This window comes from Leopardus geoffroyi, chromosome D1 (genome assembly GCF_018350155.1).
Source record: "Leopardus geoffroyi isolate Oge1 chromosome D1, O.geoffroyi_Oge1_pat1.0, whole genome shotgun sequence".
Classification (NCBI taxonomy): domain Eukaryota; kingdom Metazoa; phylum Chordata; class Mammalia; order Carnivora; family Felidae; genus Leopardus; species Leopardus geoffroyi.
This window is the reverse complement of record NC_059329.1, coordinates 103,352,669-103,378,361: the sequence shown is the minus strand read 5'-3', so window position 1 is coordinate 103,378,361 and position 25,693 is coordinate 103,352,669. Positions and strand designations below refer to the sequence as shown.

At 40.2% G+C, this 25,693-nt stretch overlaps 1 protein-coding gene and 1 pseudogene across 1 annotated transcript; one reads left to right on the top strand and one right to left on the bottom strand.

Annotated features, from left to right (window-relative positions):
- The first annotated feature begins 4,324 nt into the window (after positions 1-4,324).
- LOC123600540 lies at positions 4,325-5,129 on the top strand (annotated as a pseudogene).
- Positions 5,130-12,088: 6,959 nt separating this feature from the next.
- LOC123600539 (olfactory receptor 5B2-like) lies at positions 12,089-13,039 on the bottom strand. Its single transcript, XM_045482571.1, has one exon. The coding sequence runs from the start codon at positions 13,037-13,039 to the stop codon at positions 12,089-12,091; it is 951 nt and encodes a 316-aa protein (XP_045338527.1).
- Positions 13,040-25,693: the final 12,654 nt, after the last annotated feature.

Here is a 25,693-nt window from a genome sequence, read left to right as displayed (position 1 = left end):
CATGGTCTTACAACCGAGCCTTCCAGGCGCCCCAGTGAATTTTCATCTTATGATATTTTCAATGTGCACTGGGTTTATTGGCATATCAGCAATTGGGACATAACGCCATTGTAAGTACAAGAAGTTCTGTGTATTCATTACATCTTCTCAAGAACATTATGAGTTTTATTTGTTATTTCTTGCATTTGACTTATGATACACAGAGGGGTGTCTGGCTGGCTCAGTCAGTAGAGCCTGTGACTCTTTCTCTCAGGGAGTAAGTTTGAGCCCCTGGGTGTAGAGACTATTTTAAAAAAAATCTTAAAACAAGTGGAAGGAAAGTAAATTATGATGCACAGAGGTTGAGTAACTTTTTATATTTAAAATGAGTATTAATTGACAAGCTGTGCTTTGGACCCCAGCCAACTTTTGAACCCACACTATTCTTGACATGATAGTCTAAATCATGTTTAAATCAAGTTGAATTGAACTCAATGCAATTGCTCATTGTCTCCATTCGTCCAAATTCATTGTTTGAGGTTCCCCAGTGAAGTATCAAGAGACACATGCATAGTGCATGAGGTGGTCTACCTGCAGCCCGAAGGGCCAGGACAGCCATCAGAGGCAACCTGAGGGGAAGGCACAGAATCACATGGACCTTGGGCTCTAGGATGAGGTGCATATCAGCCCTTGTAACACTTACTGACTCATGAATCCCAACTTACCCGAGCCTCCTATTTCCACCTGCAAACAAATAAGACAATAATGAGACCACATTATAAGAATTAGGAGCATTAATCCTTATGAGAATTAAATGAGGTAATGCCTAAAAATAGAGTGAAATCAGGTGTGCATGATGTAAGAAGTCTCTTCAATTTGCCTTTTCTCACACATGAGGGCCTCAAAGATTTCTGCGATCTCCAGGGTTTCTGTCTGTCTTTCCTTCATCCATGTGATTGGCTGCCCCAATAGTTCCATGCGAACCTTCTCGTGCCTCATCTCTTCCTTGAATCCATACAGTACCTTGGATGAGAGTCCCTGTGGCTGTCACTCCGTCTCTCATGCCTGCCATCTCATAGCAGAATCAGAGATCAAGGGTTAGTGGTTCCTTGTTTGTGGTCTCTCTTCAACCTGCAGATCTGTTTTGGTGGCAAGTACCACGTTGTAAAATATTTCATTTGAATCTGTTCTTCCATAAGAACAGTACTGTAAATCTGTTCACTTGACTTTGAAGCCTTGAAAGGGCATCTCTCCTCTGCTAACTATTAACATCTTCCTCCTAAACTTTGGCAATTTCCCTGTACAAGCCTGTGTCATGTGGACATTGTTTGCCAACCTTAACACACGTACCTACTTGGACCCTGTACTACATTCTATGAGCAATAATAAAGGCTTTATATGTCAAATGTGTGTGCATACAGGAGGTAGTATTATTATGCCTCCTTCACCATTGTGGAGCGTGAGGATTTGAGAAGTTATGCGATGCTCTAAAATACACAGCTAGCATGGGAAAGAGTCAAGATTCAAGAGTTAAATCCACTTTCTGTGTAATCAAAAGGCTCTGCTTTTAGCCGTTCGCTGTCAACATCTGTGGCTGTACTGCTGACGATAAGCTTGAAATTATAGGGGAAAGTTATAGGGAAATTATAGGGGATCTTGTTAATTCATATGAGGGATTTTGTAGTTTAAAGGTTATTTCACTCTTGCTCTCGCTTGTTTGTGTCCAATGAGAGGCCAGCATTGAGTGACCAGGATGAAATCACCACTCGATCAATTAGAGAATCATCTGTGGCTGTTTTGTTCATATCTTTAGCAAAGCAGGATGATGTTCCTTAAGTATCAATAAACTCCCTTCTGAAGGAAATTTTGACATGTATACGCCAGTCTCACCTCCATAGTTTGGAAAAACATTGAAGACATCGATTTCTGTTCTCGAATAACTCGAAGTAAGCACAGCTGCCCTACTGCTTTTGCATGGATTACACTTGTTAAAAACGTTTACGGAATATGGATGCTTGCCGTGAGCAGGAAGAGCCAATGTTGCGTAGTGGGTCTGAATCAGAATCTCAGCCGTAGAATAATGCATAAATCCTACTACAGGAGCTCTCTCAGGACATGGTCATAAGGCTCCAAGGTCTCCGAGGCAGGGAAAAATGGAGGAAGGAACACTAACGTGGTTAATTTCTGAACCTACCATGCATTCCTTCTGTGTCCTTAGAAGAATCACCGACTTCCTCCTTATTTGTAAAATAAAGATGATATGATTCCCTCTGACATAATTCAGACTTATGTCTGTAAATAACAAGCAGGGAGGGTCTGTAAAGCATCTGAGTATGAAATTATCATTTTTAAAGTCAATCGATGTGATTTTTCTCTTGGGGTGTTTCCCCTGAATGTGGTTGCAGGCTGATAGAGAATTCCACGATAAGACTTCTGTGCACTAGCAAGTTTAACATTCACATGAATAAATGATCACCAAATGGGTTCAGCATGCAGACTGGTGCCTCTACAATGATGTCATGTGGAGTCATCTTGGGATTTCATTGGCTAATGCATGGGGACATGGAAAGAATTATAGAGACACAGGGACTTCTGGGACTTTCCCCTGGGAGAACATTTCTGGCACCTTATCCCACTTTCCCAGGACAGAAGTAATTAAACTGCCTGTGGGGGCCATGCTGGTAATTTTCACTGAACACACATATTTTTGTATTACTTGTTAGTGCTTATTATTTTTGTCAGTTTATAATTATGTATTATTTTTCATGCAATAATATCCATAATCCCAGTGGGTAGTTGTAAGATTCTGTCAAATTTACGACAAGTGAGCACTAGCACCTAAAGAAATTCATAGGAACTGCTTTTGGTAAACCCATTCTCCTACCCAAGGTCCCAGGCAACCTATAAACTGTTTTGTCTAAATAAATTTGCCTTGGCAAGAGTATCCTAACTGTAATTTGAAACTATGTACTCTTTGAGTCTACAATCTTTCACTTAGCATTTGAGGCCCATCTATGTTTCTACCTGTGACAAAGGGCAATATTTTTTACTGTAGAGTAGTATTTAACTGTATGGTCATTACCGATTGTTTATCCCTCTGTTCAACTGAGGTACATCTGTGTTGGTTCTAGTGTTTGGTGATTATGAATAAGGACGATCTATGGATAGGCATTTTTCCAAAGAAGACCCATAGATGGCCAACAGACACAAGAAAAGATGTTCAACATCAGTTATCATCAGGAAAACGCAAGTCAAAACCACAATGAGATACCACCTCACACCCGTCAGAAAGGCTAAAAGTGACGACACAGAGAACAACAGGTGTTAGAGAGGATGCAGAGAAAGGGAAACCCTCTTACACTGTTGGTGGGAGGCAAACTGGTGCAGCCACTCTGGAAAACAGTAGGGAGTTTCCTCGAAAAGTTAAAAAATAGAACTACCCTATGATTCAGCAATTGCACTACTAGACATTTACCCAAAGATTACAAAAATATGGACTCGAAGGGGCACAGGCACACCAATGTTTACAGCAGCCTTATCAACAATAGCCAAATTATGAAAAGAGCCCAAATGTCCATCGACTGGTGAATGGATAAAGAAGATGTGGCACATATATACGATAGGACATTGCTCAGCCGCGTCAAAAAGAATGAAATCTTGCCATTTTCAATGATGTGGGTGGAGCTAGAGCGTATTAGGCTAAGCGAAATAAGTCAGAGAAAGACAAATACCACACGATTTCATTTATATGTGGAACTTAAGAAACAAAATATATGAACATAGGAGAAAAAAAGAGAGAGACAAACCATAAAACAGATTCTTAATGCTAGAGAACAACCGGGGGCTGCCGGAGGGAGGTGGGTGAGGGATGGGCTGAATGGGTGATGGGTAATAAGGAGGGCACGTGTTGGGATGAGCCCTGGATGTTCTATACAAGTGACGAATCACTAAATTCTACTCCTGAAACTAATATCACACTGCAGGTGAACTAACTGGAATTTAAATAACTACTCAAAACAAAAACAAACAAGAGACATGATCTAAACCTTTACCTAACGTTTTTTTCTTTCAATGAAGAAACGCTCGTTTTATTTTTTATTGAAGCATAGGTGGTGCCCAATGATGCACTGGTTTCAGACCTACAATATTGTGATTTGACTGTTCTATGCGTTATGCTCTGCCACAACTCTAGCTCCTATCCATCACCACGCCACCCTTGTAACACTGTTTACAATACCACTGACTGTATTCCCTACGTTGTAGCTTCCTTCTCCTGGTTTATTCATTTCCTAAGTGAAAGTCTATATCTCCCATTTCCCCTTTGCTCACTTTGCCCTTCCCCCACATGTGTCCCCGCAGGCAACCACCGGTGTGTTCTCTGGATTTATGGGCCTGTTTCAGCTTTTTGTTTGTATGTAACCTCTCTCTGGTGGACCCTGTTTACTTCCTAACTGTTACTACCAAGGTGATGGCTGGGTTTCTCACAGAGGATAAAGTCAACTCCTCTGGTGACCGTGCTGCTCATGTGTTCTGTGTGGCTTTTGCCAGTGTAGACTGTTTCTTGCTAGTGGTCATGGCTTACGATCGGCCTGCAGCGGTATGTAAGCCCTTACATTATACCACCGCTGTGACCACTAGCTTGTGTGCTCAAATGGCAGTAGGCTGCTATGTCTGGGGTCACCCACCCTGGATTCACCTTCTGCCTCTTCTGCCATTCCAATGTGGTCCATCACTTTTTCTGTGATATCTCCCCAATCTAGGCTCCTTCTTGTTGTGACAACTACATAAATGAGATAGTGCTCTTTATCTTAGTAGATTTCTAAGTTTGCTTTGTCCTGATAGTAATCTTGACCTCCTATCTGTTCATATTCATTGCCCTCCTGAGGATGCGCTCAGCCGACGGACAGAAGAAAGCCTTCTCCACCTGTGCCTCACACCTCACTGCAGTCACCCTCTTCTATGGAACTGTCACGTTCGTGTACTTACAACCCAGTTCTAGTGATTCTACAGACAATGACCAAATGGCATCTGTGTTCTATGCAATTAGAGTCCTCATGTTGAGGCCTACTGTCTACAGTCTAAGGAATAAAGAGGTGAATAATGCTTTCAGGAAATCCACTAAGAAGATGAAGATTCTGTTCAGCCCATAGATTAATTAGAGAGATTATAAAACTGAATAGATAACCAGTTCTCTATTGTTGTGTAACAAAATATCACAATGCCTAGTGACTTAAAACAACAGTTTATTATTTCTGATAATTCTGTGGTTGGCAGGGCAGTTCCTTTGCTGCTTCCACACAGGCTCATTCACGTCTTCTGCACAGTCAGCTGGGCTGAAAGGTTCAAGATGGCCTTACTCACGTTTCTAACTGTTGATTCTGGTTATGCCCTACCTCTTCTCCACAGAAGGATGGACCTCCTCCAGAGGATGGACCAGCTTTCTTACATAATATTCTCATTGTAAAAATAAAACAGAATGGTTCTCAAAACACAGACTCCTCTATCATATTATACTAATTAATGGTATCAAAAGGTTGGCCCCAATGCAAGCATGAAGAAAGATTCCACCTCTTGAAGAAAACAGCTGCAAAGGATTTGTGCCCAGAGTTAACCTACCACAATTAGAAATTAGGCTAAAATACTGTAACAAAGAAAGCCAAACTACAGTGGCTTAAATACAAGAGCAACTTATTCTCAACTAGTGGATGCGGATTCAGCAGGATATATATCAATTATCTGAACATGATGTGTCTTGATCATTCTGGGGCCAAGTTCAGTCCACATAGTCTCTACCATCTCCCAGAATATTGAAAGTCTTTCCTCATCATAACTATTTTATCTGCAGGAAAAGAGGAAGAGACGGATTGAAGGAAAAACAATTTCTTTTCAAGAAAGTGATATCGTAGCTATATGCAATACTTCTGAATACATCCCATTGGCAAGAATTCAGTCATAAGGCCACAAAAATGACCTGGAAAGCTAAGTTCAAAATTTAATCTTTAGCTGAAAGTTAATGTACTTAGCTGAAATTCCCATCCTTTTGAAGAAGAAAAGAATGTTTTTTGAGGAAAACCAGCATCCCGCCACACAACTTGTACCTGAATCTGAATGGCTGGCCTTGTCTCCAAAATTGGGTCTCTGGCTTGTGTTTGCCCTTAGTGTAAGGTCTTTTCCTAGACCTCACATTGCTTTATCAAGAGCCCTTTTCTTGACCACACCATCTAAGATAGCTTTTTATCTCTTATCGACTCTTACGTTTTCATAATTTAAAATAAGTCTATGAAATTAATATTTTACTTGTTTGATGGCTTTTTTTGTTTCTTCCAAACCATATGAGGTATTTTATATTGATCCAAGCTGGCCGGGTTGTTTGTATTATGTTTAAAATAATGAGATGACATGATATGATGGTGTACTGGATGTGGAGTGGGAGGAAAATGGTAGCCTAGCTGCCTAAGCACTAGAAGGACTACTATGTGAGGTGTGACAGGCACGAAAGCAAGAAGTTTGGGTGAGACGAGGGCATGAATTTCACTTGGGGCATACAAGACTTGAGATGCCTCTCAGATACCACAGGGAAGGTTTAGGACTGGAATCGTATAAATTTAGAGTTTTCAGCATGAGAATGAGAACATAGGTAAGAGAATGTAGGTAGAGAGAAGCTGAATGTTTTCAAGGACTGGCATCTGGAACTCTCTTAATAAAATATCACCAAGATGAGGAGCCAGTGAAGGTGTCCTGGGAACCTAGTGGTGAGAAAAGCATCAAGAGGGAACGGCTGTGTCAAAGCTGTTGGTAGGTCAAGCAGTATCAACACTTAGAACTGGCAATATGTCACAGTGATATGAAGTTGGTGGATGACTTGGAGTGGTTTTGGTGGGATGGTGGGGTTACAAATCTCATAAATGTTTACTCAACAATCTATTCCATGATTATTCTTTGCTTTACATAGTTTCTAAGTATTTTCCCAACCTGAATGATGGAGGAAATGCATGTTGTCTTTTCCCAGAGCATCTAGAAAGACAGGGTCTTGAGACTTTAAACTTTGGGAAGAGAGAAGATGGGTGGAACCTAACAACATGGTGGGAACAGAGAGTTTTAGGAGAGAGCTGGCTGGGAAGAGATGTTTGACAGTAGATGATGCTTCATGAACCTGAGGATAAGTTATATCAAATTCTTACTTTGCATCAATTCATCATTCTGGGCTTCACTTCCTGTCCATTTTGTCTGAGTACCAGGTTACTGTGTATTTTGTTCTCTGGAAGAATTAAGGAGAGTGGGTGGTTTATGTCACCCTGGGAAAAACAGTGTAGAGACAGGGAGAGAGGAGGCACAAGAAGTGGTGTGGTGCTTGAAGTGAGGAACAAGTGAGACAAAGGCGAGGACTTGGAACAGGTCCTCAGCCTCCTGTAGCTAGTTGTTATTTCATTTACCAGTTATAGGAAAGAAGGCTGGAGGGTTTGGGGTCATTTGAGTTCCAATGGAGAGTGAACTGGGCTCTTTGGAGAAAGGGCTGATGACTGGGTTGGGACCGGAATAGCACAACAGGAGCCCGGAGTGCCTTACAGTTCCAGAAAGTAAGGAGGAGTTCAGAAAACAGAAGGGTTGGGGGGCGCCTGGGTGGCTCAGTCGGTGAAGCGTCCAACTTCGGCTCAGGTCACGATCTCGCGGTCCGTGAGTTCGAGCCCCGCGTCGGGCTCTGGGCTGATGGCTCAGAGCCTGGAGCCTGTTTCAGATTCTGTGTCTCCCTCTCTCTCTGACCCTCCCCCGTTCATGCTCTGTCTCTCTCTGTCTCAAAAATAAATAAACGTTAAAAAAAAAAAAAAAAAAAAGAAAACGGAAGGGTTGAGCATCTCACAAGGAAACAAAAGTAAAAATGGAAGTGCCCCCAATGGCCAAAGACAGAGCGATCTGAACAATAAAATAAATAATACAGTACAAATTGTACCCCAAAGCACAAAGCAGGTATATGTAAGTCCACATAGATGTAAATAATAAACAAAAAAAATTTTTTCCTACAGAAAAATTCTAAATTACATGTTGAGACTTCCCCTAAGAGATGGACAATCCACATTGATTGTGGCCTGAACTTAGTGACGTGATTCTAAAGTATAGAACTTGCTGGTGGAAAACGATAGCATTATACTGAAGAACCTGGAAAACATATCTTGTTTTGGTGATTAAGGTTACTATCCCCAGTGACAAGTCACGGTAATATGTGTCCCCTGATAAGGTGTGATGACAATGGCAATTCTTATTTTTCTGAAAACCTATAATCCTGACCACACACACACAAAAATCAGACAAACACCGATTGGAAAACCTTCTAAAAAACAAAAATTGGAAGACCTTCTACTTCTGAGCTGTTAAGGTCGTGAAAATCCAAGAAGGACTGAGACACTGTCACCAATCAAAGGAGATTAAGGAAATGGGACAATATATTCAGTGCTGTATTCTGAATCTTTAAGAGCAAAATGACATGAGTTGAAAAATAATAATCTCAATGAATTTTTTAAGTTTAGAAAACAGAACTGTATCAATGTTGGTTTCTTAGTTTTGACTAATGTATTATGATAAAATAAGATGTTAACAATAGGGGAAACTGGGTGAGAGGTATAAAGGACATGTATTATATAATACCCCAGCTAATATTTTGAAAATCTAAAATTGTTTTCAAATTTCAGATATATTTAAAGTAATTATTAAGAAATGGTTCCGATGGGGCGCCTGGGTGGCTCAGTCGGTTGAGCGTCTGACTTTGGCTCAGGTCATGATCTCGCGATTTGTGAGTTGGGGCCCCGTGTCGGACTCTGTGCTGACAGCTCAGAGCCTGCAGCCTGCTTGAAATTCTTTGTCTCCCTCTCTCTCTGCCCCTCCCCTGCTCATACTCTGTCTCTCTCTGTCTCTCAAAATTAAATAAGTGTTTAAAAAAAATTTTTTTTTAAAAGAAATGGTTCCAGAAGAGAAACTATTTTCATAGACTTCAGAGCAGATACTTGTGTTGCCCTGCACATTTCCCACTAATGTCAACATATCCCTCTTAGGACATTTATGCACCGTTTTGCAAATCTTGAGAAGTTGAATGCTTTTAAAATTATAGAGATGGGAAAGGAAGATGGGTAAAAATTCCTTTGGAAGGCTTTGTTATAAAATTCAGCTCACTTCTAATTCAAATAAAATACGCACTGACCAGGGGCGCCTGGGTGGCGCAATCGGTTAAGCGTCCGACTTCAGCCAGGTCACGATCTCGCGGTCCGTGAGTTCGAGCCCCGCGTCGGGCTCTGGGCTGATGGCTCAGAGCCTGGAGCCTGTTTCCGGTTCTGTGTCTCCCACTCTCTCTGCCCCTCCCCCGTTCATGCTCTGTCTCTCCCCATCTCAAAAATAAATAAAACATTAAAAAAAAAATATGCACTGACCATAGATTATATTAGCGTATTGAGGTAGGTTATGTTAATTGTAAAATATTGCCATGCTTACATTTTCTATGGATGTTTAGAATCATTGGAGTTGATTGAATAATCATTATTTATGAAGGAATTTTGCAAATTGAACAGTTAGGAAACTTTGCAGACTCATATTTTGTGTTATTATAATTTATTAAAAACAATTTATTTCATGCATTTTCATTTAATGAGAAATTCCTAATAGAAAAGAATTAAAGTAGTTTTATATGATCTATTTGATAATGTGGTTTTCAAAAGGTTATTTGTGCAAAAGAGTGAAATGCAAATAGTCAGTGAGAGAATATAGAAAAAAAAGCAAGCACATCTCCTAAAATGCTCTCAAATTCTTTTTTAAAGAATTACATAATGCATTATCAAGCTAAAATTAACAATTCAGGGAACAACAGATGCTGGCAAGGATGTGGAGAAACGGGAACCCTCTTGCACTGCTGGTGGGAATGCAAACTGGTGCAGCCACTCTGGAAAACAGTGTGGAGTTTCCTCAAAAAATTAAAAATAGAACTACCCTACGACCCAGCAATTATACAACTAGGAAATTATCCAAAGGATATAGGAGTGCTGATTCATAGAGGCACTTGTACCCCAATGTTTATAGCAGCACTTTCAACAATAGCCAAATTATGGAAAGAGCCTAAAGGTCCATCAACTGATGAATGGATAAAGAAGATATGGTTTATATATACAATGGAATACTACTTGGCAATGAGAAAGAATGAAATCTGGCCATTTGTAGCAACGTGGATGGAACTGGAAGGTATTATGCTAAAGGAAATGAGTCAGTCAGAGAAAGACAAATAACGTATGTTTTCACTCATATGTGGAACTTGAGAAACTTAACAGAAGACCATGGGGTAAGGGAAAGGGAAAAAAATAGTTACAAACAGAGAGGGAGTGAGGCAAACTATAAGAGACTCTTAAATACAGAGAATAAACTGAGGGTTGATGGGGTGGGAGGAGAAAAGGGGAAAAAAGGATGATGGACATTGAGGGCACTTGGAATGAGCACTGGGTGTTGTATGTAAGTGATATATCATGGGAATCTACCCACCAAAACCAAGAGCACACTGTATACACTGTATTTTAGCCAACTTGACAATAAATTATATTTAAAAAAGAATTACATAATGCATTATTATCTATAATTATCAGTGGCTCAAATATATTGACTTCTGGGCTCAAAGCTTAATTAATTTATTCATTAATTTAACAAATGTTTATTGAGAAATTATTATGACCAATTTAAGTATTGGGGATAACGTTGTTAATAAAGAAGGTTCGCTGTCTTGTGTGGTGTATGTCCTAGCTGGACCAGTAAACAAGTAAACAAGCTAACAAACAAATAAATAGAAATTGTTGTATGGAAACCAATTTGACAATAAATTTCATATATTTCAAAAATAAAAAGAAATTGTTGAGTATTGATCAGGACTATGAAGAATAGAGCAAGTTGAGAACAGTGTCCATAGGAGGTGGGAGGGCTGTGATATGCTAATATTTAAACAAAGACCTGAGGGAAGTGAGGAAGCTTTTTGAACCTCAGCAAGTATAGCAAGTACAAAGGCCCTGAGGCAGGAGGGAGGTTGGATTGTCCAGGAACAGCAGGGAACTCAGTGTGAGGGGAGAGGAGGCAGGGTATAGGAGAGGGGCAAGACATGACGTAGCTCATCTGAAACTAAAGTATCCCTGCCTGAGTGTCATTAGCCATCTCGTAGTATTTTCAGCAGGAAGATAGATAACATTATCCTTACTCAGTGCCTTTATTGTTTTACAAAATATAAGAAAAGATAAACAGAAAAATTGGAAAAATCTCTTGTAATATACAGACGGACTTTTCTTTTTCTGGCCTTCTTGCTTTTGAAAATTGCCCTGTGACAAATCTGTTTCTAACAAACACTAAAGACAGAAGTATTGATTCCTTTAAAATATTGTATGCATGTAGCTCTGAATAAAATGTGCCACAAAAGTATACATTTTTATTTAAAAATTTATGTCATGTCTTACTTCATTTGGGACCTTTGTTTTGCCACCTTCAGTCATTTTTCTTCTTATTCAAGTATAATTAACATACAGTGTTATATTAGTTTCAAGTGTACAATGTAATGATTTGACAATGTTATACATTTCTCGGTGCTCACCAAGGTAAGTGTATTCTTAATCCCCATTTTGGACTCTTGAAAAAATTTTAACTACAGAAATAAATAACGTCAGACATAAATTCATATTCTAATATTTAAATTGACTATTTTAACTTTTCTATTAAAAACTAGCCACACTACATTTAACTCCTTTAACTAATTCCCCACTCCTGTGTGCGTCTGCACATATGGGATTCTTCCATATGCTTCTATTCATGGATTCTCGTGTGCCATGGTTTACATATAGAGATGCATTGTTATACGGTAAGGAAAATAATGAACATATAATTAATAAGTTTTACTACAAGCAGGGCCCCCAAATTTTTAAGGTTCCCATTGGCCATCCTCATTTGGATATCATGTATTTGGACATACACTTCTTTTTCCAGATGATAGACTTTTGAACAAGAGATCGTATTGCCTCAGTAATTTAGGTGGAGTGGGGGGCATTAAAATGTGACTAACTGCATGTTGGAAATCTGAGAGGATTTACACAGATCATTGTGCATGCTATGACTTTAGTAGAAAGCCTAGAGACAGTTTTGCCTTCTCACCCACCTTCTTGAAAGCAGTTTTAACCTCCTTGTTTCTTAAGCTATAGACCAGGGGGTTCAGCATGGGAATAACCATAGTGTAGAACATGGATGCGATTTTGTCTGAGTCCATGGAATGGCTGGAGGTGGGCTGGGAGTACATAAAGATGGCTGTCCCATAGAAGATGGAGACTGTAGTGAGGTGGGAAGTGCACGTGGATAAAGCCTTCTGATAACCCTGAGTTGAGTGCATCTTCAGGATGGTGATAAATATGAGCAGGTAGGAAATCAAGATAACAAAGACAGCAAAAAAGATGTTGAAGCTTGCTACCACAATAAGAATAAGTTCACTGACATGTCTGTCAGAACAAGATAGAGCCATGACAGCTGGAACATCACAGAAAAAGTGATGGATCAGATTGGACTTGCAGAATGAGAGACTGAACGTGTCCCGAATGTGGATGGAGGCATTCAAGAAACCATAGATGTAGGAACCTATCGCCAGACATGCACACACCCTTGTCGTCATGGTGGTGGTGTAATGGAGGGGTTTGCACACTGCTGTGTAGCGGTCATAGGCCATTGAGGCCAAAAGGAAATTTTCCACAGTGGCCAAGGCTCCAAAAAAGAACATCTGGGCAGCACATGCATTGTAAGAGATGACTTTGTCTCCCATAAGGAGCCCAGTCATAACTTTGGGAGTGACAGCTGTAGAGTAACCAAAGTCCACCAGAGACAGGTTACTGAGGAAAAAGTACATGGGAGTGTGGAGATGAGCATCTAAGAGAATCAAAACAATCATCCCTACGTTTCCAAACAGCGTGATGAGGTAAATGAGGGTGAACATGATAAATAGAAGGATCTGTAGCTTTGGGTCATCGGTTAGTCCCAGCAGGATGAATTCAGCCACTTCCGTGTTGTTCTTCATGATGTTGTTTGGGAACCACAATATGCCCTGTAGTGATGAAAATAAAGGAAGAGTCATAAACAAAAAAGCAAGTGAAGTGAAATTGAAACAGATACATAGAAAGATAGATATATAGAAAGATAGATGATAGATAGATAGATAGTCTAGATAGATATCTCAATCGATAGATTGATAGGTAGATAGATGATAGATGTGTATTATTTATAGCAGTAATTCTTCATATTATTCAGATCTCAAGTGTGAGGTTGACAATGAAATGTAATGCATGAATTCTCTATACAGTCACACATTGCTAAAACTGAAGGATCTTCATGGATCGAGTCTCACTTTCTAAATTTTGTAAATTTGTAAACTGAGATGTGAAGAGTAATGTCTTGATCAAGATGGCAAGTCTGAAATCAAATATATCTGTCATTTCAGTTCCATGGATCATTAAATGTTTATACTTGAATGTTGCTCTAGACAGAAACTACTCTAGACACTTTGTGTGTATTCATTCATTTTTTTCAACAACCCTATGGGATTGACTAGCTCTTTATTACCCCCATTTAACTTGTGAAGCACAGAGATTAAATCACGTATTTAAGTTTACGAAATTATTACTGCCAAAGCCAAGTTTTGCACCCACGACTGGTTCTTCAGTCCACTGGTCTTAATTTAAGTAAAATTGAACTTAACTCAATTTACACATACTCATTGACTTCATTGTTCCAAACTCAGTGTTCGTGGCTTTCTACTTAAGTAACTGAGACATACAAGCATTATGGATGTAGTGGGATAACTTGAGCAGTAGGGCATGTATAGCCAGAAGAGGCAATTCTGAGGGCAAGGCACAATGTCAGGTGTAGAGCTGAGGCTCTAGGAAGTGGTGCCTATCAAGAACCACCCAAGAAACATTGATTCCAACCTCAGTACCAGGACCTGATTTCTTCCATATACACAGTGCAGATTGTAATGAGATCTACTCCAAGATACTGTTGAGTGATCCAAATGAGATAATGCATTATAAACAATGGGTAAAATGTTGGATGTTTAGCATGGACTGACCAGTGTTACTGTAGTATTATTTCTAGGATGGAATGATAACCTTTCTGTTTGGGAGAGGTGGGTGGTGACATGAGGGATTCAGGTGTGGATGAGTTCTGAGGCCTTGTAGCCTCTCCTTGGTTTCCTTTTTCTGACACACTTAGTCCACTGATTATTTTGTTCCTTCCAGTGTTCCTCAGTCTGTCCTCTCCCAGCTCAAGTTCTGTTCTAGTCATTCCAAATGAGCCATTCTTTTGCTTAATTTCTTTCTTAAAATCCATATTGCAGCAAGAGTCAAAAGAGTGTCTTTTTTTTTTTTTTTTATTTAAAAAATTTTTTTTTTTCAACGTTTATTTATTTTTGGGACAGAGAGAGACAGAGCATGAACGGGGGAGGGGCAGAGAGAGAGGGAGACACAGAATCGGAAACAGGCTCCAGGCTCTGAGCCATCAGCCCAGAGCCCGACGCGGGGCTCGAACTCAGGGACCGCGAGATCGTGACCTGGCTGAAGTCGGACGCTTAACCGACTGCGCCACCCAGGCGCCCCCAAAAGAGTGTCTTAAACTCACTCTTCCTCCCATTACTATCATCTCACAGTTGAATCACCAAGATCAAGGGTTGAAAGGTCCCAGTTTTTGACTGCCTTGAGCCTGCAGGTCTGTTTTGGTGGGGCGCTCCACGTTTTTAATTTATGTGATATGTTCTTGTGTAGGAACAGTGTCTTAAATCTTTTAACTTTGAATTTGAAGCCTTTAGAAAGACATCTGTCCTCAACTGATTACTCTCTACCATTCCCTCCTGATTCTGTCACATCCTCACTCACCAAACCTAGACCCTGAGGTCATTGTGTCTGTCAAGCTTTGACAATCAAAACATCTCAGAATAGGACATGTTCTACAAACCGTAAGAGCTATATGCATATACATTTCTATTCGTGCATGTGGACATATATTTATGCATGTGTTTGTATATATGTATAAAAATGTGTCATTTCATTTAAATTCACTGAGATGTTGTAAGGTCAGTGTAATTGTTATTCCCCTTTTACCATTTGAGAGGTTATGTAAAGCTCTACAATTACATAGCTTGAATGAGGAAGATTCAAGATTCAAATGACCCTGTGACCAAGTCAAAAGCCTGTGCTTTCAGCGACCTTATCATTGGCCTCTGTAGATGTGCTAGCAATATTAATAAGGACCAGATAATGCTGGAGAGATTACAGCGGAGTACTAATCTTGTTAATTGAATTATAACACTTTGTAGTTTATAGAGAAATTGTTTCACTGTCTTCTGGTTTGTTTTTTTTTTTTTAACTTCCAGTGACAGGACAGAGATAGTAAATAAGATGAATTTAAAAGTTACTGAATCAGGGCATCATTTAACTTTTTTGTTTGGCTGATCTTATTAAAGAAAGCAGTTGACGTTACTCCATAAATATCGCTAAACTCCCCATTGATGGAAATCTTGATACTAAAATCCCAGCCTCAGCTTACTGCTTTAGAAGTAATGTTCAAATCATCTATTTTGGTGCTCAAATAACTCACAGTAGGTAGAGCGCCCCATGGATTTTTCATGAATTATACTTCTTACTAAAAAAAAATAAAATACATGAAACATAGAAGCTTACCTCGCTGGCGGAAAAGAAGACAGGCAATCCTGAATAGTGAGTCTGAAATCAGACTTTTTGCTATGAAATAATGCATATATCCTGTTGGAGATGTTCTCTATCAGGTACTAGTGAAAATTCCAAGACTTCTAAGACAGGTAAAATTGGAGGAAAGATCCCAACATGGAGTCACAAACATGATCCAAGTCCTAAACCCACCCTTAGTTCTGACTATGCTTTTGGAGCAGCCGCTTGTCTTCTCCCTATTTGTAAAATAAAGGATAAAATCACCTCTCCTACATAATTCACAGAATTGTGCCGTGATGAGCAAAGGAGGGAAGCTCTAGAAAACACCTTGCTGAGGGGTTCTCGCTTTGAACTCAATCAATATCATTTCCATGAGGAGATGTTTTCCCTGGCCACGATCGCAGGCTGGAAACAAATTCTCAGGTCCAAGGTCAGGGAGGAAGGTCTGCATGTACCAGCAACGGTAGCAGTCATCTGAATAAATGATGGCCAGAGGGGCATGGCACATGGCCTGGTCCCTCTGAAATGATGTCATGTTGAGTCCTACTGGGATTTCAGGGGCTATCTCATGGAATCAGGAGGGAGTGAGATAGACACGGAGTTCTCCATGCATGTCCCCCAGGAGGGCGTCTGTAGCTCTCATCCACCTTCTCAGGGAGAAGCAGTTAAACAGCCTGTGGGGACCTAACTGGATCTGATCAGGGTGCACACATGGTTTTATATCACATGTTCTTTCTTATATTTCACCCATTTTCTAACTGAAGTAGAATTTAGAAACAACAATGATACCCCTAGTTTTGGTTGTATAAATCTAAGAGTTTGGCCACATTTACAAGGTCACGTAGCCACCAGCACCATCGTGATATAGAAGAGTTCCATTGTCGACACCAAACCCCAAGCTTCTTTGTGCTCAACCCCTTCTCCCACCTGCTGTCCCTGGAAACCACGTAACGGCTTTTGTCCATGTAATTTTGTCTTTGCAATAATGTCCTGTAAGTTGAGTCCTAGTGTGTGTAGCCTTTGTGTCTGGATTCCTTCACGTAAGATGTATCTGTGATTCATCCATATTGTTGCCTATATTAATTTCCTAAGACTGCTCTTAAAAAGTACCACAAAGAAGGTGGCATTAACAACAGAAATGTATCGTCTCACATTTCTGGATACTAGAAATCTGAGGTCCATGTGTCGATGGGGTTGGTTCTGTTGGTTACTTGTGAATTCTGTAAGGGGGAATTTGTCTCATATCTGTCCCCGAGCATCAGGGTGATGTCCCGGCGTTCGTTTTCATTCCTTGGTCTGCTGACCATTCTGACCTCTGTCTTCCTCTTCACTTGGTGTTCCCCCCTTGTGCCTGCATCTGTCTAAATATTCCATTTTTTAAAGGGGCACGAGTCCTATTAGATTTGGGGCCTACTCTACCCCAGTGGGACCTCATCTTAAGTATGTAAATCTGCAACAATCCTATTTCTATACAAGATCACATTTCGGAGTACTGAAGGTTAGGAATTCAACAGATGAGACACTGAACTGGACTTCGGACTTCTCAGAAGGGTATTTTGTTACTTAAATTGTTAAACCTGTGTTTCTATCAGGGGATGTAGATTTGGACTTTCTATTCCTTCTTCCTGCTAATCTTACTCTGCTCATTTATTTTTTGTATTTTGTTCATAAATACAGTAAGTCCTTGGTTTGTGAGCCTAATTCGTTCCAGAAACATGCTTGTAATCCAAAGCACTTGTCTGTCAAAGCAAATTTCCCCATAGGAAATAATCGAAACTCAGATGATTAGTTCTACAACCCAAAAATATTCATGTAAAACTGATTACAATACCATAATATAATACAAAATAATTTTAAAAAATACAAAATACAAGGATAAATAAACAAATTAACCTGTGCTTACCTTTGAAAACCTTCGTGGCTGAGGGAGACATGAACGAGGAGGATTATTGTATAGGACAACTTTCACTATCACTAACTGATGTTGACTACAGTACAGTATTAATAAACTCTTGTCATATACTGTATTTAATATAACTGGCAATAAGACAGCAGAGGAAAGGGTCTATACCTTCAAGCAGCCTGACCAAAACCAAGCAAAGCATTCCTAAGCTTACTCTTGTATGGAAAATCAAAGAACTGTCCATAGGTGCTTTGAAGCGACAAAAATTACACCAGTTTGGGGCACCTCCCAAAGTTCTGAAAAATAAATAATTTTTGCCAAACACCACAGCATGGGACCTAGCATCCAAGCATGAGAGATGATCACCCACAATCTCACAGCGGCGAGCGAGAGAGAGAGAGAGAGAGAGAAGAATCATTGGCTCGGTTGTGATCATGTGATGTTCGGCATCATGTACTACTCATATTGCAAGACGTCGTTCATTTATCAAGTTAAAATTTATTAGAAATGTTTGCTCGTCTTGCAGAACACTTGGAGAACAAGTTACTTGCAATCCAAGGTTTTACTGTAGTATACGTTTTTACACCGAACAATAGTTGACACACAATGTTATACTAGTTTCAGGCATGCAACCAAGTGACTAGAAAAGTCTGTATGCTATGTGCTCACCGCGAGTGTAGCTACCATCTGACCCCATACAATGCTATCACAACACCTGTGACTATATTCCCTATGCTGTAACTTCATTCCTTATGCTGTACCTTTTATACATTCCATAACTGGAAGCCTGTGTCTCCCACTCCCCCTCACCCCTTTCTCCCATCCCTGCCTACCCCTTCCCTCTGGAAACCGTCTATTTGTTTCTTGTATTTATGGGTCTGCTTCTTTTTTTGTTTGTTTGTTCATTTGTTTCTTTAGATTTCACATATAAGTGAAATTGTATGGTATTTGTCTTTCTTTGACTAACTTACTTCACTGAGTGTAATACCCTCTAGGTCAATCCATGTTGTCACAATGGCAAGATCCCATCTTTTTTTATGGATGAACAATATATAGATATATATACACATATATATAGATATATATATATATCACTTCTTCTTTATCCATTACTCTATCAGGGGACACCTGGATTGCTTCCATATCTTGGCTATTATAAGCAAAGCCACAACAAACATTTTTTTGAGGAAGTGCTATAGTTCCTAGAAGTGGGTGCACTAATTTACATTCCCACAAATGGTATATGAGGGTCCTTTGTCTCCACATTCTTGCCAATACTTCTTATTTCCTGTCTTTTTTTAAAAATGAAAAATATTATTTATTGAGTTATAATGGACATATAATATATTAGTTTCAGGTGTATAACATAGTGACTTGATATGTATCAAGTATATATTGTATATATTACAAACTGATTACCACAATAAGGCTAGATATTGTCTGTCACCATACAACGCTAATACAATATTATTGACTATATCCCCCATGCTGTACATTATATTCCTATGACGTATTTATTTTATAACTGGAAATTTGTTTTTCTTGATCCCCTTCACCCTTTCCCCACTGATGCCCCCTAAGTCTTCTTTCTCTCTGTCAACCCCAATCTATTCTGTGTATGAGTCTGGGTTTTTTGTTGTTGTTTTACTTGTTTTGTTTTTAAAATTCCACATATAGGAGGATCCTGGGAAGATGGCAGCATAGGAGGACGCTGGGCTCACCACATCCTGCTGATCACGTAGATTCCGCCCACATCTGCCTAAATAACCCAGAAAACCGCCAGAAGACTAGCAGAACAGAGTTTCTGGAGCCAAGCGCAGACGAGAAGCCCACGGAAGAGGGTAGGAAGGGCGGAGAGGCGGTGCGCGCTCCACGGACTGGCTGGAGGGAGCCGGGGCAGAGGGGCAGCCTGCGGGCCAAGCAGAGCCCCTGAGTCTGGCTTGCAAAAGCGGAGGGGCCAGACGGAGTGTGTTCCGACAGCAAGAGGGACTTGACATCTGGAAGGTTATAAGCTAACCGCTCTGCTCAGAGAGCGGGAGGGCTGGAGGACAACGGGAGGGAGAGTTGTTGAGCCCCAGATGACAGAGCTCAGCTTGGCGTGGAACAAAGGCGCTCGCCAGCACCATCTCCCTCACCCATCCCCCAGCCAAAGTCCCAAAGGGAACCAGTTCCTGCCAGAGAACTTGCTTGCACCACGCAAACACCCAACGCTGTGCTTCTGCGGAGCCATCCCTCCGGCGGGTCTCACTCAATCCTGGTGCAGCAGGGTCCCTCCCCAAGCTGATCACTGAAGGATAAGTAGGCTGAGTCTGCTCCTCCCACCACCGTGCACATTGCCGATCCACCCCAGCTAATATGCCAGAACCCCAGCACCACAAGCCTGGCAGTGTGCAAGTAGCCCAGATGGGCCACGCCACCCGACAGTGAATCCCGCCCCTAGGAGAGGGGAAGAGAAGGCACACACCAGTCTGACTGTGGCCCCAGTGGTGGGCTGGGGGCAGACAGCAGGTCTGACTGCGGCCCCGCCCACCAACTCCAGTTATACACCACAGCACAGGGGAAGTGCCCTGCAGGTCCGCACCACTCCAGGGACTATCCAAAATGACGAAATGGGAGAATTCCCCTCAAAAAAACCTCCAGGAAATAATGACAGCTAACGAACTGATCAAAAACGATTTAAACAATATAACAGAAAGTGAATTTAGAATAATAGTCATAAAATTAATCGCTGGGCTTGAAAACAGTATAAAGGACAGCAGAGAATCTATTGCTACAGAGATCAAGGGACTAAGGAACAGCCAGGAGGAGCTAAAAAATGCTATCAATGAGCTGCAAAATAAAATGGAGACAACCGCAGCTTGGATTAAAGAGGCAGAGGAGAGAATAGGTGAACTAGAAGATAAAATTATGGAAAAAGAAGAAGCTGAGAAAAAGAGAGATAAAAAAAAATCCAGGAGTATGAGGGGAGAATTAGAGAACTAAGTGATGCACTAAAGAGAAATAATATACGCATAATTGGTATTCCAGAGGAGGAAGAGAGAGGGAAAGGTGCTGAAGGGGTACTTGAAGAAATAATAGCTGAGAACTTCCCTGATCTGGGGAAGGAAAAAAGCATTGAAATCCAAGAGGCACAGAGAACTCCCTTCAGATGTAACTTGAATCGATCTTCTGCACGACATATCATAGTGAAACTGGCAAAATACAAGGATAAAGAGAAAATTCTGAAAGCAGCAAGGGGTAAATGTGCTCTCACATATAAAGGGAGACCTATAAGACTCGTGACCGATCTCTCTACTGAAACTTGGCAGGCCAGAAAGGAATGGCAGGAGATCTTCAATGTGATGAACAGAAAAAATATGCAGCCGAGAATCCTTTACCCAGCAAGTCTGTCATTTAGAATAGAAGGAGAGATAAAGGTCTTCCCAAACAAACAAAAACTGAAGGAATTTGTCACCACTAAACCAGCCCTACAAGAGATCCTAAGGGGGATCCTGTGAGACAAAGTACCAGAGACATCGCTACAAGCATGAAACCTACGGACATCACAATGACTCTAAACCCATATCTTTCTATATAACACTGAATGTAAATGGACTAAATGCGCCAACCAAAAGACATAGGGTATCAGAATGAATAAAAAAACAAGACCCATCTATTTGCTGTCTACAAGAGACTCATTTTAGACCTGAGGACACCTTCAGATTGAGAGTGAGGGGATGGAGAACTATTTATCATGCCACTGGAAGTCAAAAGAAAGCTGGAGTAGCCATACTTATATCAGACAAACTAACTTTAAATTAAAGGCTGTAACAAGAGATGAAGAAAGGCATTATATAATCATTACAGGGTCTATCCATCAGGAAGAGCTAACAATTATAAATGTCTATGCGCCGAATACGGGAGCCCCCAAATATATAAAACAATTACTCACAAATATAAGCAACCTTATTGATAAGAATGTGGTAATTGCAGGGGACTTTAACACCCCACTTACAGAAATGGATAGATCATCTAGACACACGGTCAATAAAGAAACAAGGGCCCCGAATGATACATTGGATCAGATGGACTTGACAGATATATTTAGAACTCTGCATCCCAAAGCAACAGAATATACTTTCTTCTTGAGTGCACATGGAACATTCTCCAAGATAGATCACATACTGGTCACAAAACAGCTCTTCATAAGTATACAAGAATTGAAATTATACCATGCATACTTTCAGACCACAATGCTATGAAGCTTGAAATCAACCACAGGAAAAAGTCTGGAAAACCTCAAAAAGCATGGAGGTTAAAGAACACCCTACTAAAGTGTGAATGGGTCAACTAGGCAATTAGAGAAGAAATTAAAAAATATATGGAAACAAATGAAAATGAAAATACAACAGTCCAAAAGCTTTGGGATGCAGCGAAGGCAGTCCTGAGAGGAAAATACATTGCAATCCAGGCCTATCTCAAGAAACAAGAAAAATCCCAAATGCAAAATCTAACAGCACACCTAAAGGAAATAGAAGCAGAACAGCAAAGGCAGCCTAAACCCAGCAGAAGAAGAGAAATAATAAAGATCAGAGCAGAAATAAACAATATAGAATCTAAAAAAACTGTAGAGCAGATCAACGAAACCAAGAGTTGGTTTTTTGAAAAAATAAACAAAATTGACAAACCTCTAGCCAGGCTTCTCAAAAAGAAAAGGGAGATGACCCAAATAGATAAAATCATGAGTAAAAATGGAATTATTACAATCAATCCCTCAGAGATACAAGCAATTATCAGGGAATACTATGAAAAATTATATGCCAACAAACTGGACAACCTGGAAGAAATGGACAAATTCCTAAACACCCACACTCTTCCAAAACTCAATCAGGAGGAAATAGAAAGCTTGAACAGACCCATAACCAGCGAAGAAATTGAATCAGTCATCAAAAATCTCCCAACAAATAAGAGTCCAGGACCAGATGGCTACCCAGGGGAGTTCTACCAGATGTTTAAAGCAGAGATAATACCTATCCTTTCAAGCTATTCCAAAAAATAGTAAGGGAAGGAAAACTTCCAGACTCATTCTATGAAGCCAGTATTACTTTGATTCCTAAACCAGACAGAGACCCAGGAAAAAAGAGAACTACAGGCCAATATCCCTGATGAATATGGATGCAAAAATTCTCAATAAGATACTAGCAAATCGAATTCAACAGCATATAAAAAGAATTATTCACCATGATCAAGTGGGGTTCATTCCTGGGATGCAGGGCTGGTTCAACATTCGCAAGTCAATCAACGTGATACATCAGATTAATAAAAGAAAAGATAAGAACCATATGATCCTGTCAATCGATGCAGAAAAGGCCTTTGACAAAATTCAGCACCTTTCTTAATAAAAACCCTTGAGAAAGTCGGGATAGAAGGAACATACTTAAACATCATAAAAGCCATTTATGAAAAGCCCACAGCTAACATCATCCTCAATGGGGAAAAACTGAGCTTTTTCCCTGAGATCAGGAACACGACAGGGATGTCCACTCTCACCGCTGTTGTTTAACATAGTGTTGGAAGTTCTAGCATCAGCAATCAGACAACAAAAGGAAATCAAAGGCAACAAAATTGGCAAAGATGAAGTTAAGCTTTCACTTTTTGCAGATGACATATTATACATGGAAAATCCAATAGACTCCACCAGAAGTCTGCTAGAACTGATATATAAATTTAGCAAAGTTGCAGGATACAAAATCAATGTACAGAAATCAGTTGCATTCTTATACACTAATAATGAAGCAACAGAAAGACAAACAAAGAAACTGATCCCATTCACAATTGCACCAAGAAGCATAAAATACCTAGGAATAAATCTAACCAAAGATGTAAAAGATCTGTATGCTGAAAACTATAGAAAGCTTATGAAGGAAATTGAAGAAGATTTAAAGAAATGGAAAGACATTCCGTGCTCATGGATTGGAAGAATAAATATTGTCAAAATGTCAATACTACCCAAAGCTATCTACACATTCAATGCAATCCCAATCAAAATTGCACCAGCATTCTTCTCGAAACTAGAACAAGCAATCCTAACATTCATATGGAACCACAAAAGGCCCCGAATAGCCAAAGTAATTTTGAAGAAGACCAAAGCAGGAGGCATCACAGTCCCAGACTTTAGCCTCTACTATAAAGCTGTCATCATCAAGACAGCATGGTATTGGCACAAAAACAGACACATAGACCAATGGAATAGAATAGAAACCCCACAACTAGACCCACAAACGTATGGCCGACTAATCTTTGACAAAGCAGGAAAGAATATCCAATGGAAAAAAGACAGTCTCTTTAACAAATGGTGCTGGGAGAACTGGACAGCAACAGGCAGAAGATTGAAACTAGACCACTTTCTCACACCATTCACAAAAATAAACTCAAAATGGATAAAGGACCTGAATCTGAGATAGGAAACCATCAAAACCCTAGAGGAGAAAGCAGGAAAAGACCTCTCTGACCTCAGCCGTAGCAAGTTCTTACTTGACACATCCCCAAAAGCAAGGGAATTAAAAGCAAAAATGAACTACTGGGACCTTCTGAAGATAAAAAGCTTCTGGGGGCGCCTGGGTGGCTCAGTCGGTTGAGCGGCCGACTTCGGCTCAGGTCATGATCTCACGGTCCGTAAGTTCGAGCCCCGCGTCAGGCTCTGTGCTGACAGCTCAGAGCCTGGAGCCTGTTTCAGATTCTGTGTCTCCCTCTCTCTGACACTCCCCTGTTCATGCTTTGTCTCTCTCTGTCTCAAAAACAAATAAACGTTAAAAAAAAAAATTAAAAAAAAAAAAAAAGCTTCTGCACAGCAAAGGAAACAACCAACAAAACTAAAAGGCAACCAAAGGAATGGGAAAAGATATTTGCAAATGACATATTGGACAAAGGGCTAGTATCCAAAATCTATAAAGAGCTCACCAAACTCCACACCCGAAAAACAAATAACCCAGTGAAGAAATGGGCAGAAAACATGAATAGACACTTCTCTAAAGAAGACATCCGGATGGCCAACAGGCACATGAAAAGATGCTCAACGTCGCTCCTTATCAGGGAAATACAAATCAAAACCACACTCAGATATCACCTCATGCCAGTCAGAGTGGCCAAAATGAACAAATCAGGAGACTATAGATGCTGGGGAGGATGTGGAGAAACGGGAACCCTCTTGCACTGTTGGTGGGAATGCAAATTGGTGCAGCCGCTCTGGAAAACAGTGTGAAGGTTCCTCAAAAAATTAAAAATAGACCTACCCTATGACCCAGCAATAGCACTGCTAGGAATTTACCCAAGGGATACAAGAGTACTGATGCATAGGGGCACTTGTACCCCAATGTTTATAGCAGCACTCTCAACAATAGCCAAATTATGGAAAGAGCCAAAATGTCCATCAACTGATGAATGGATAAAGAAATTGTGGTTTATATACACAATGGAGTACTACGTGGCAATGAGAAAGAATGAAATATGGCCCTTTGTAGCAACGTGGATGGAACTGGAGAGTGTGATGCTAAGTGAAATAAGCCATACAGAGAAAGACAGATACCATATGGTTTCACTCTTATGTGATCCTGAGAAACTTAACAGAAACCCATGGGCGAGGGGAAGGAAAAAAAAAGGAGGTTAGAGTGGGAGAAAGCAAAAGCATAAGAGACTCTTAAAAACTGAGAACAAACTGAGGGTTGATGTGGGTGGGAAGGAGGGGAGGGTGGGTGATGGGTATTGAGAAGGGCACCTTTTGGGATGAGCACTGGGTGTTGTATGGAAACCAATTTGACAATAAACTTCATATATTGGGAAAAAATTCCACATATAAATAAAATCATACAGTATTTGTCTTTCTCTATCTGACTTATTTCACTTAGAATAATACCCGCAAGGTCTATCCATATTGTTGCAAATGGCAAAATTTCATGCTTTTTAATGGCTGAATAGTATTCCATTATATATAAATTACATATTATCCACACACATCCATACACACACACCCCACACACATCTTTACCTATTTATCCATTAGTGAACACTTAGGTTGTTTCCATATCTTGGCTATTGTAAATAATGCTGTTATAAA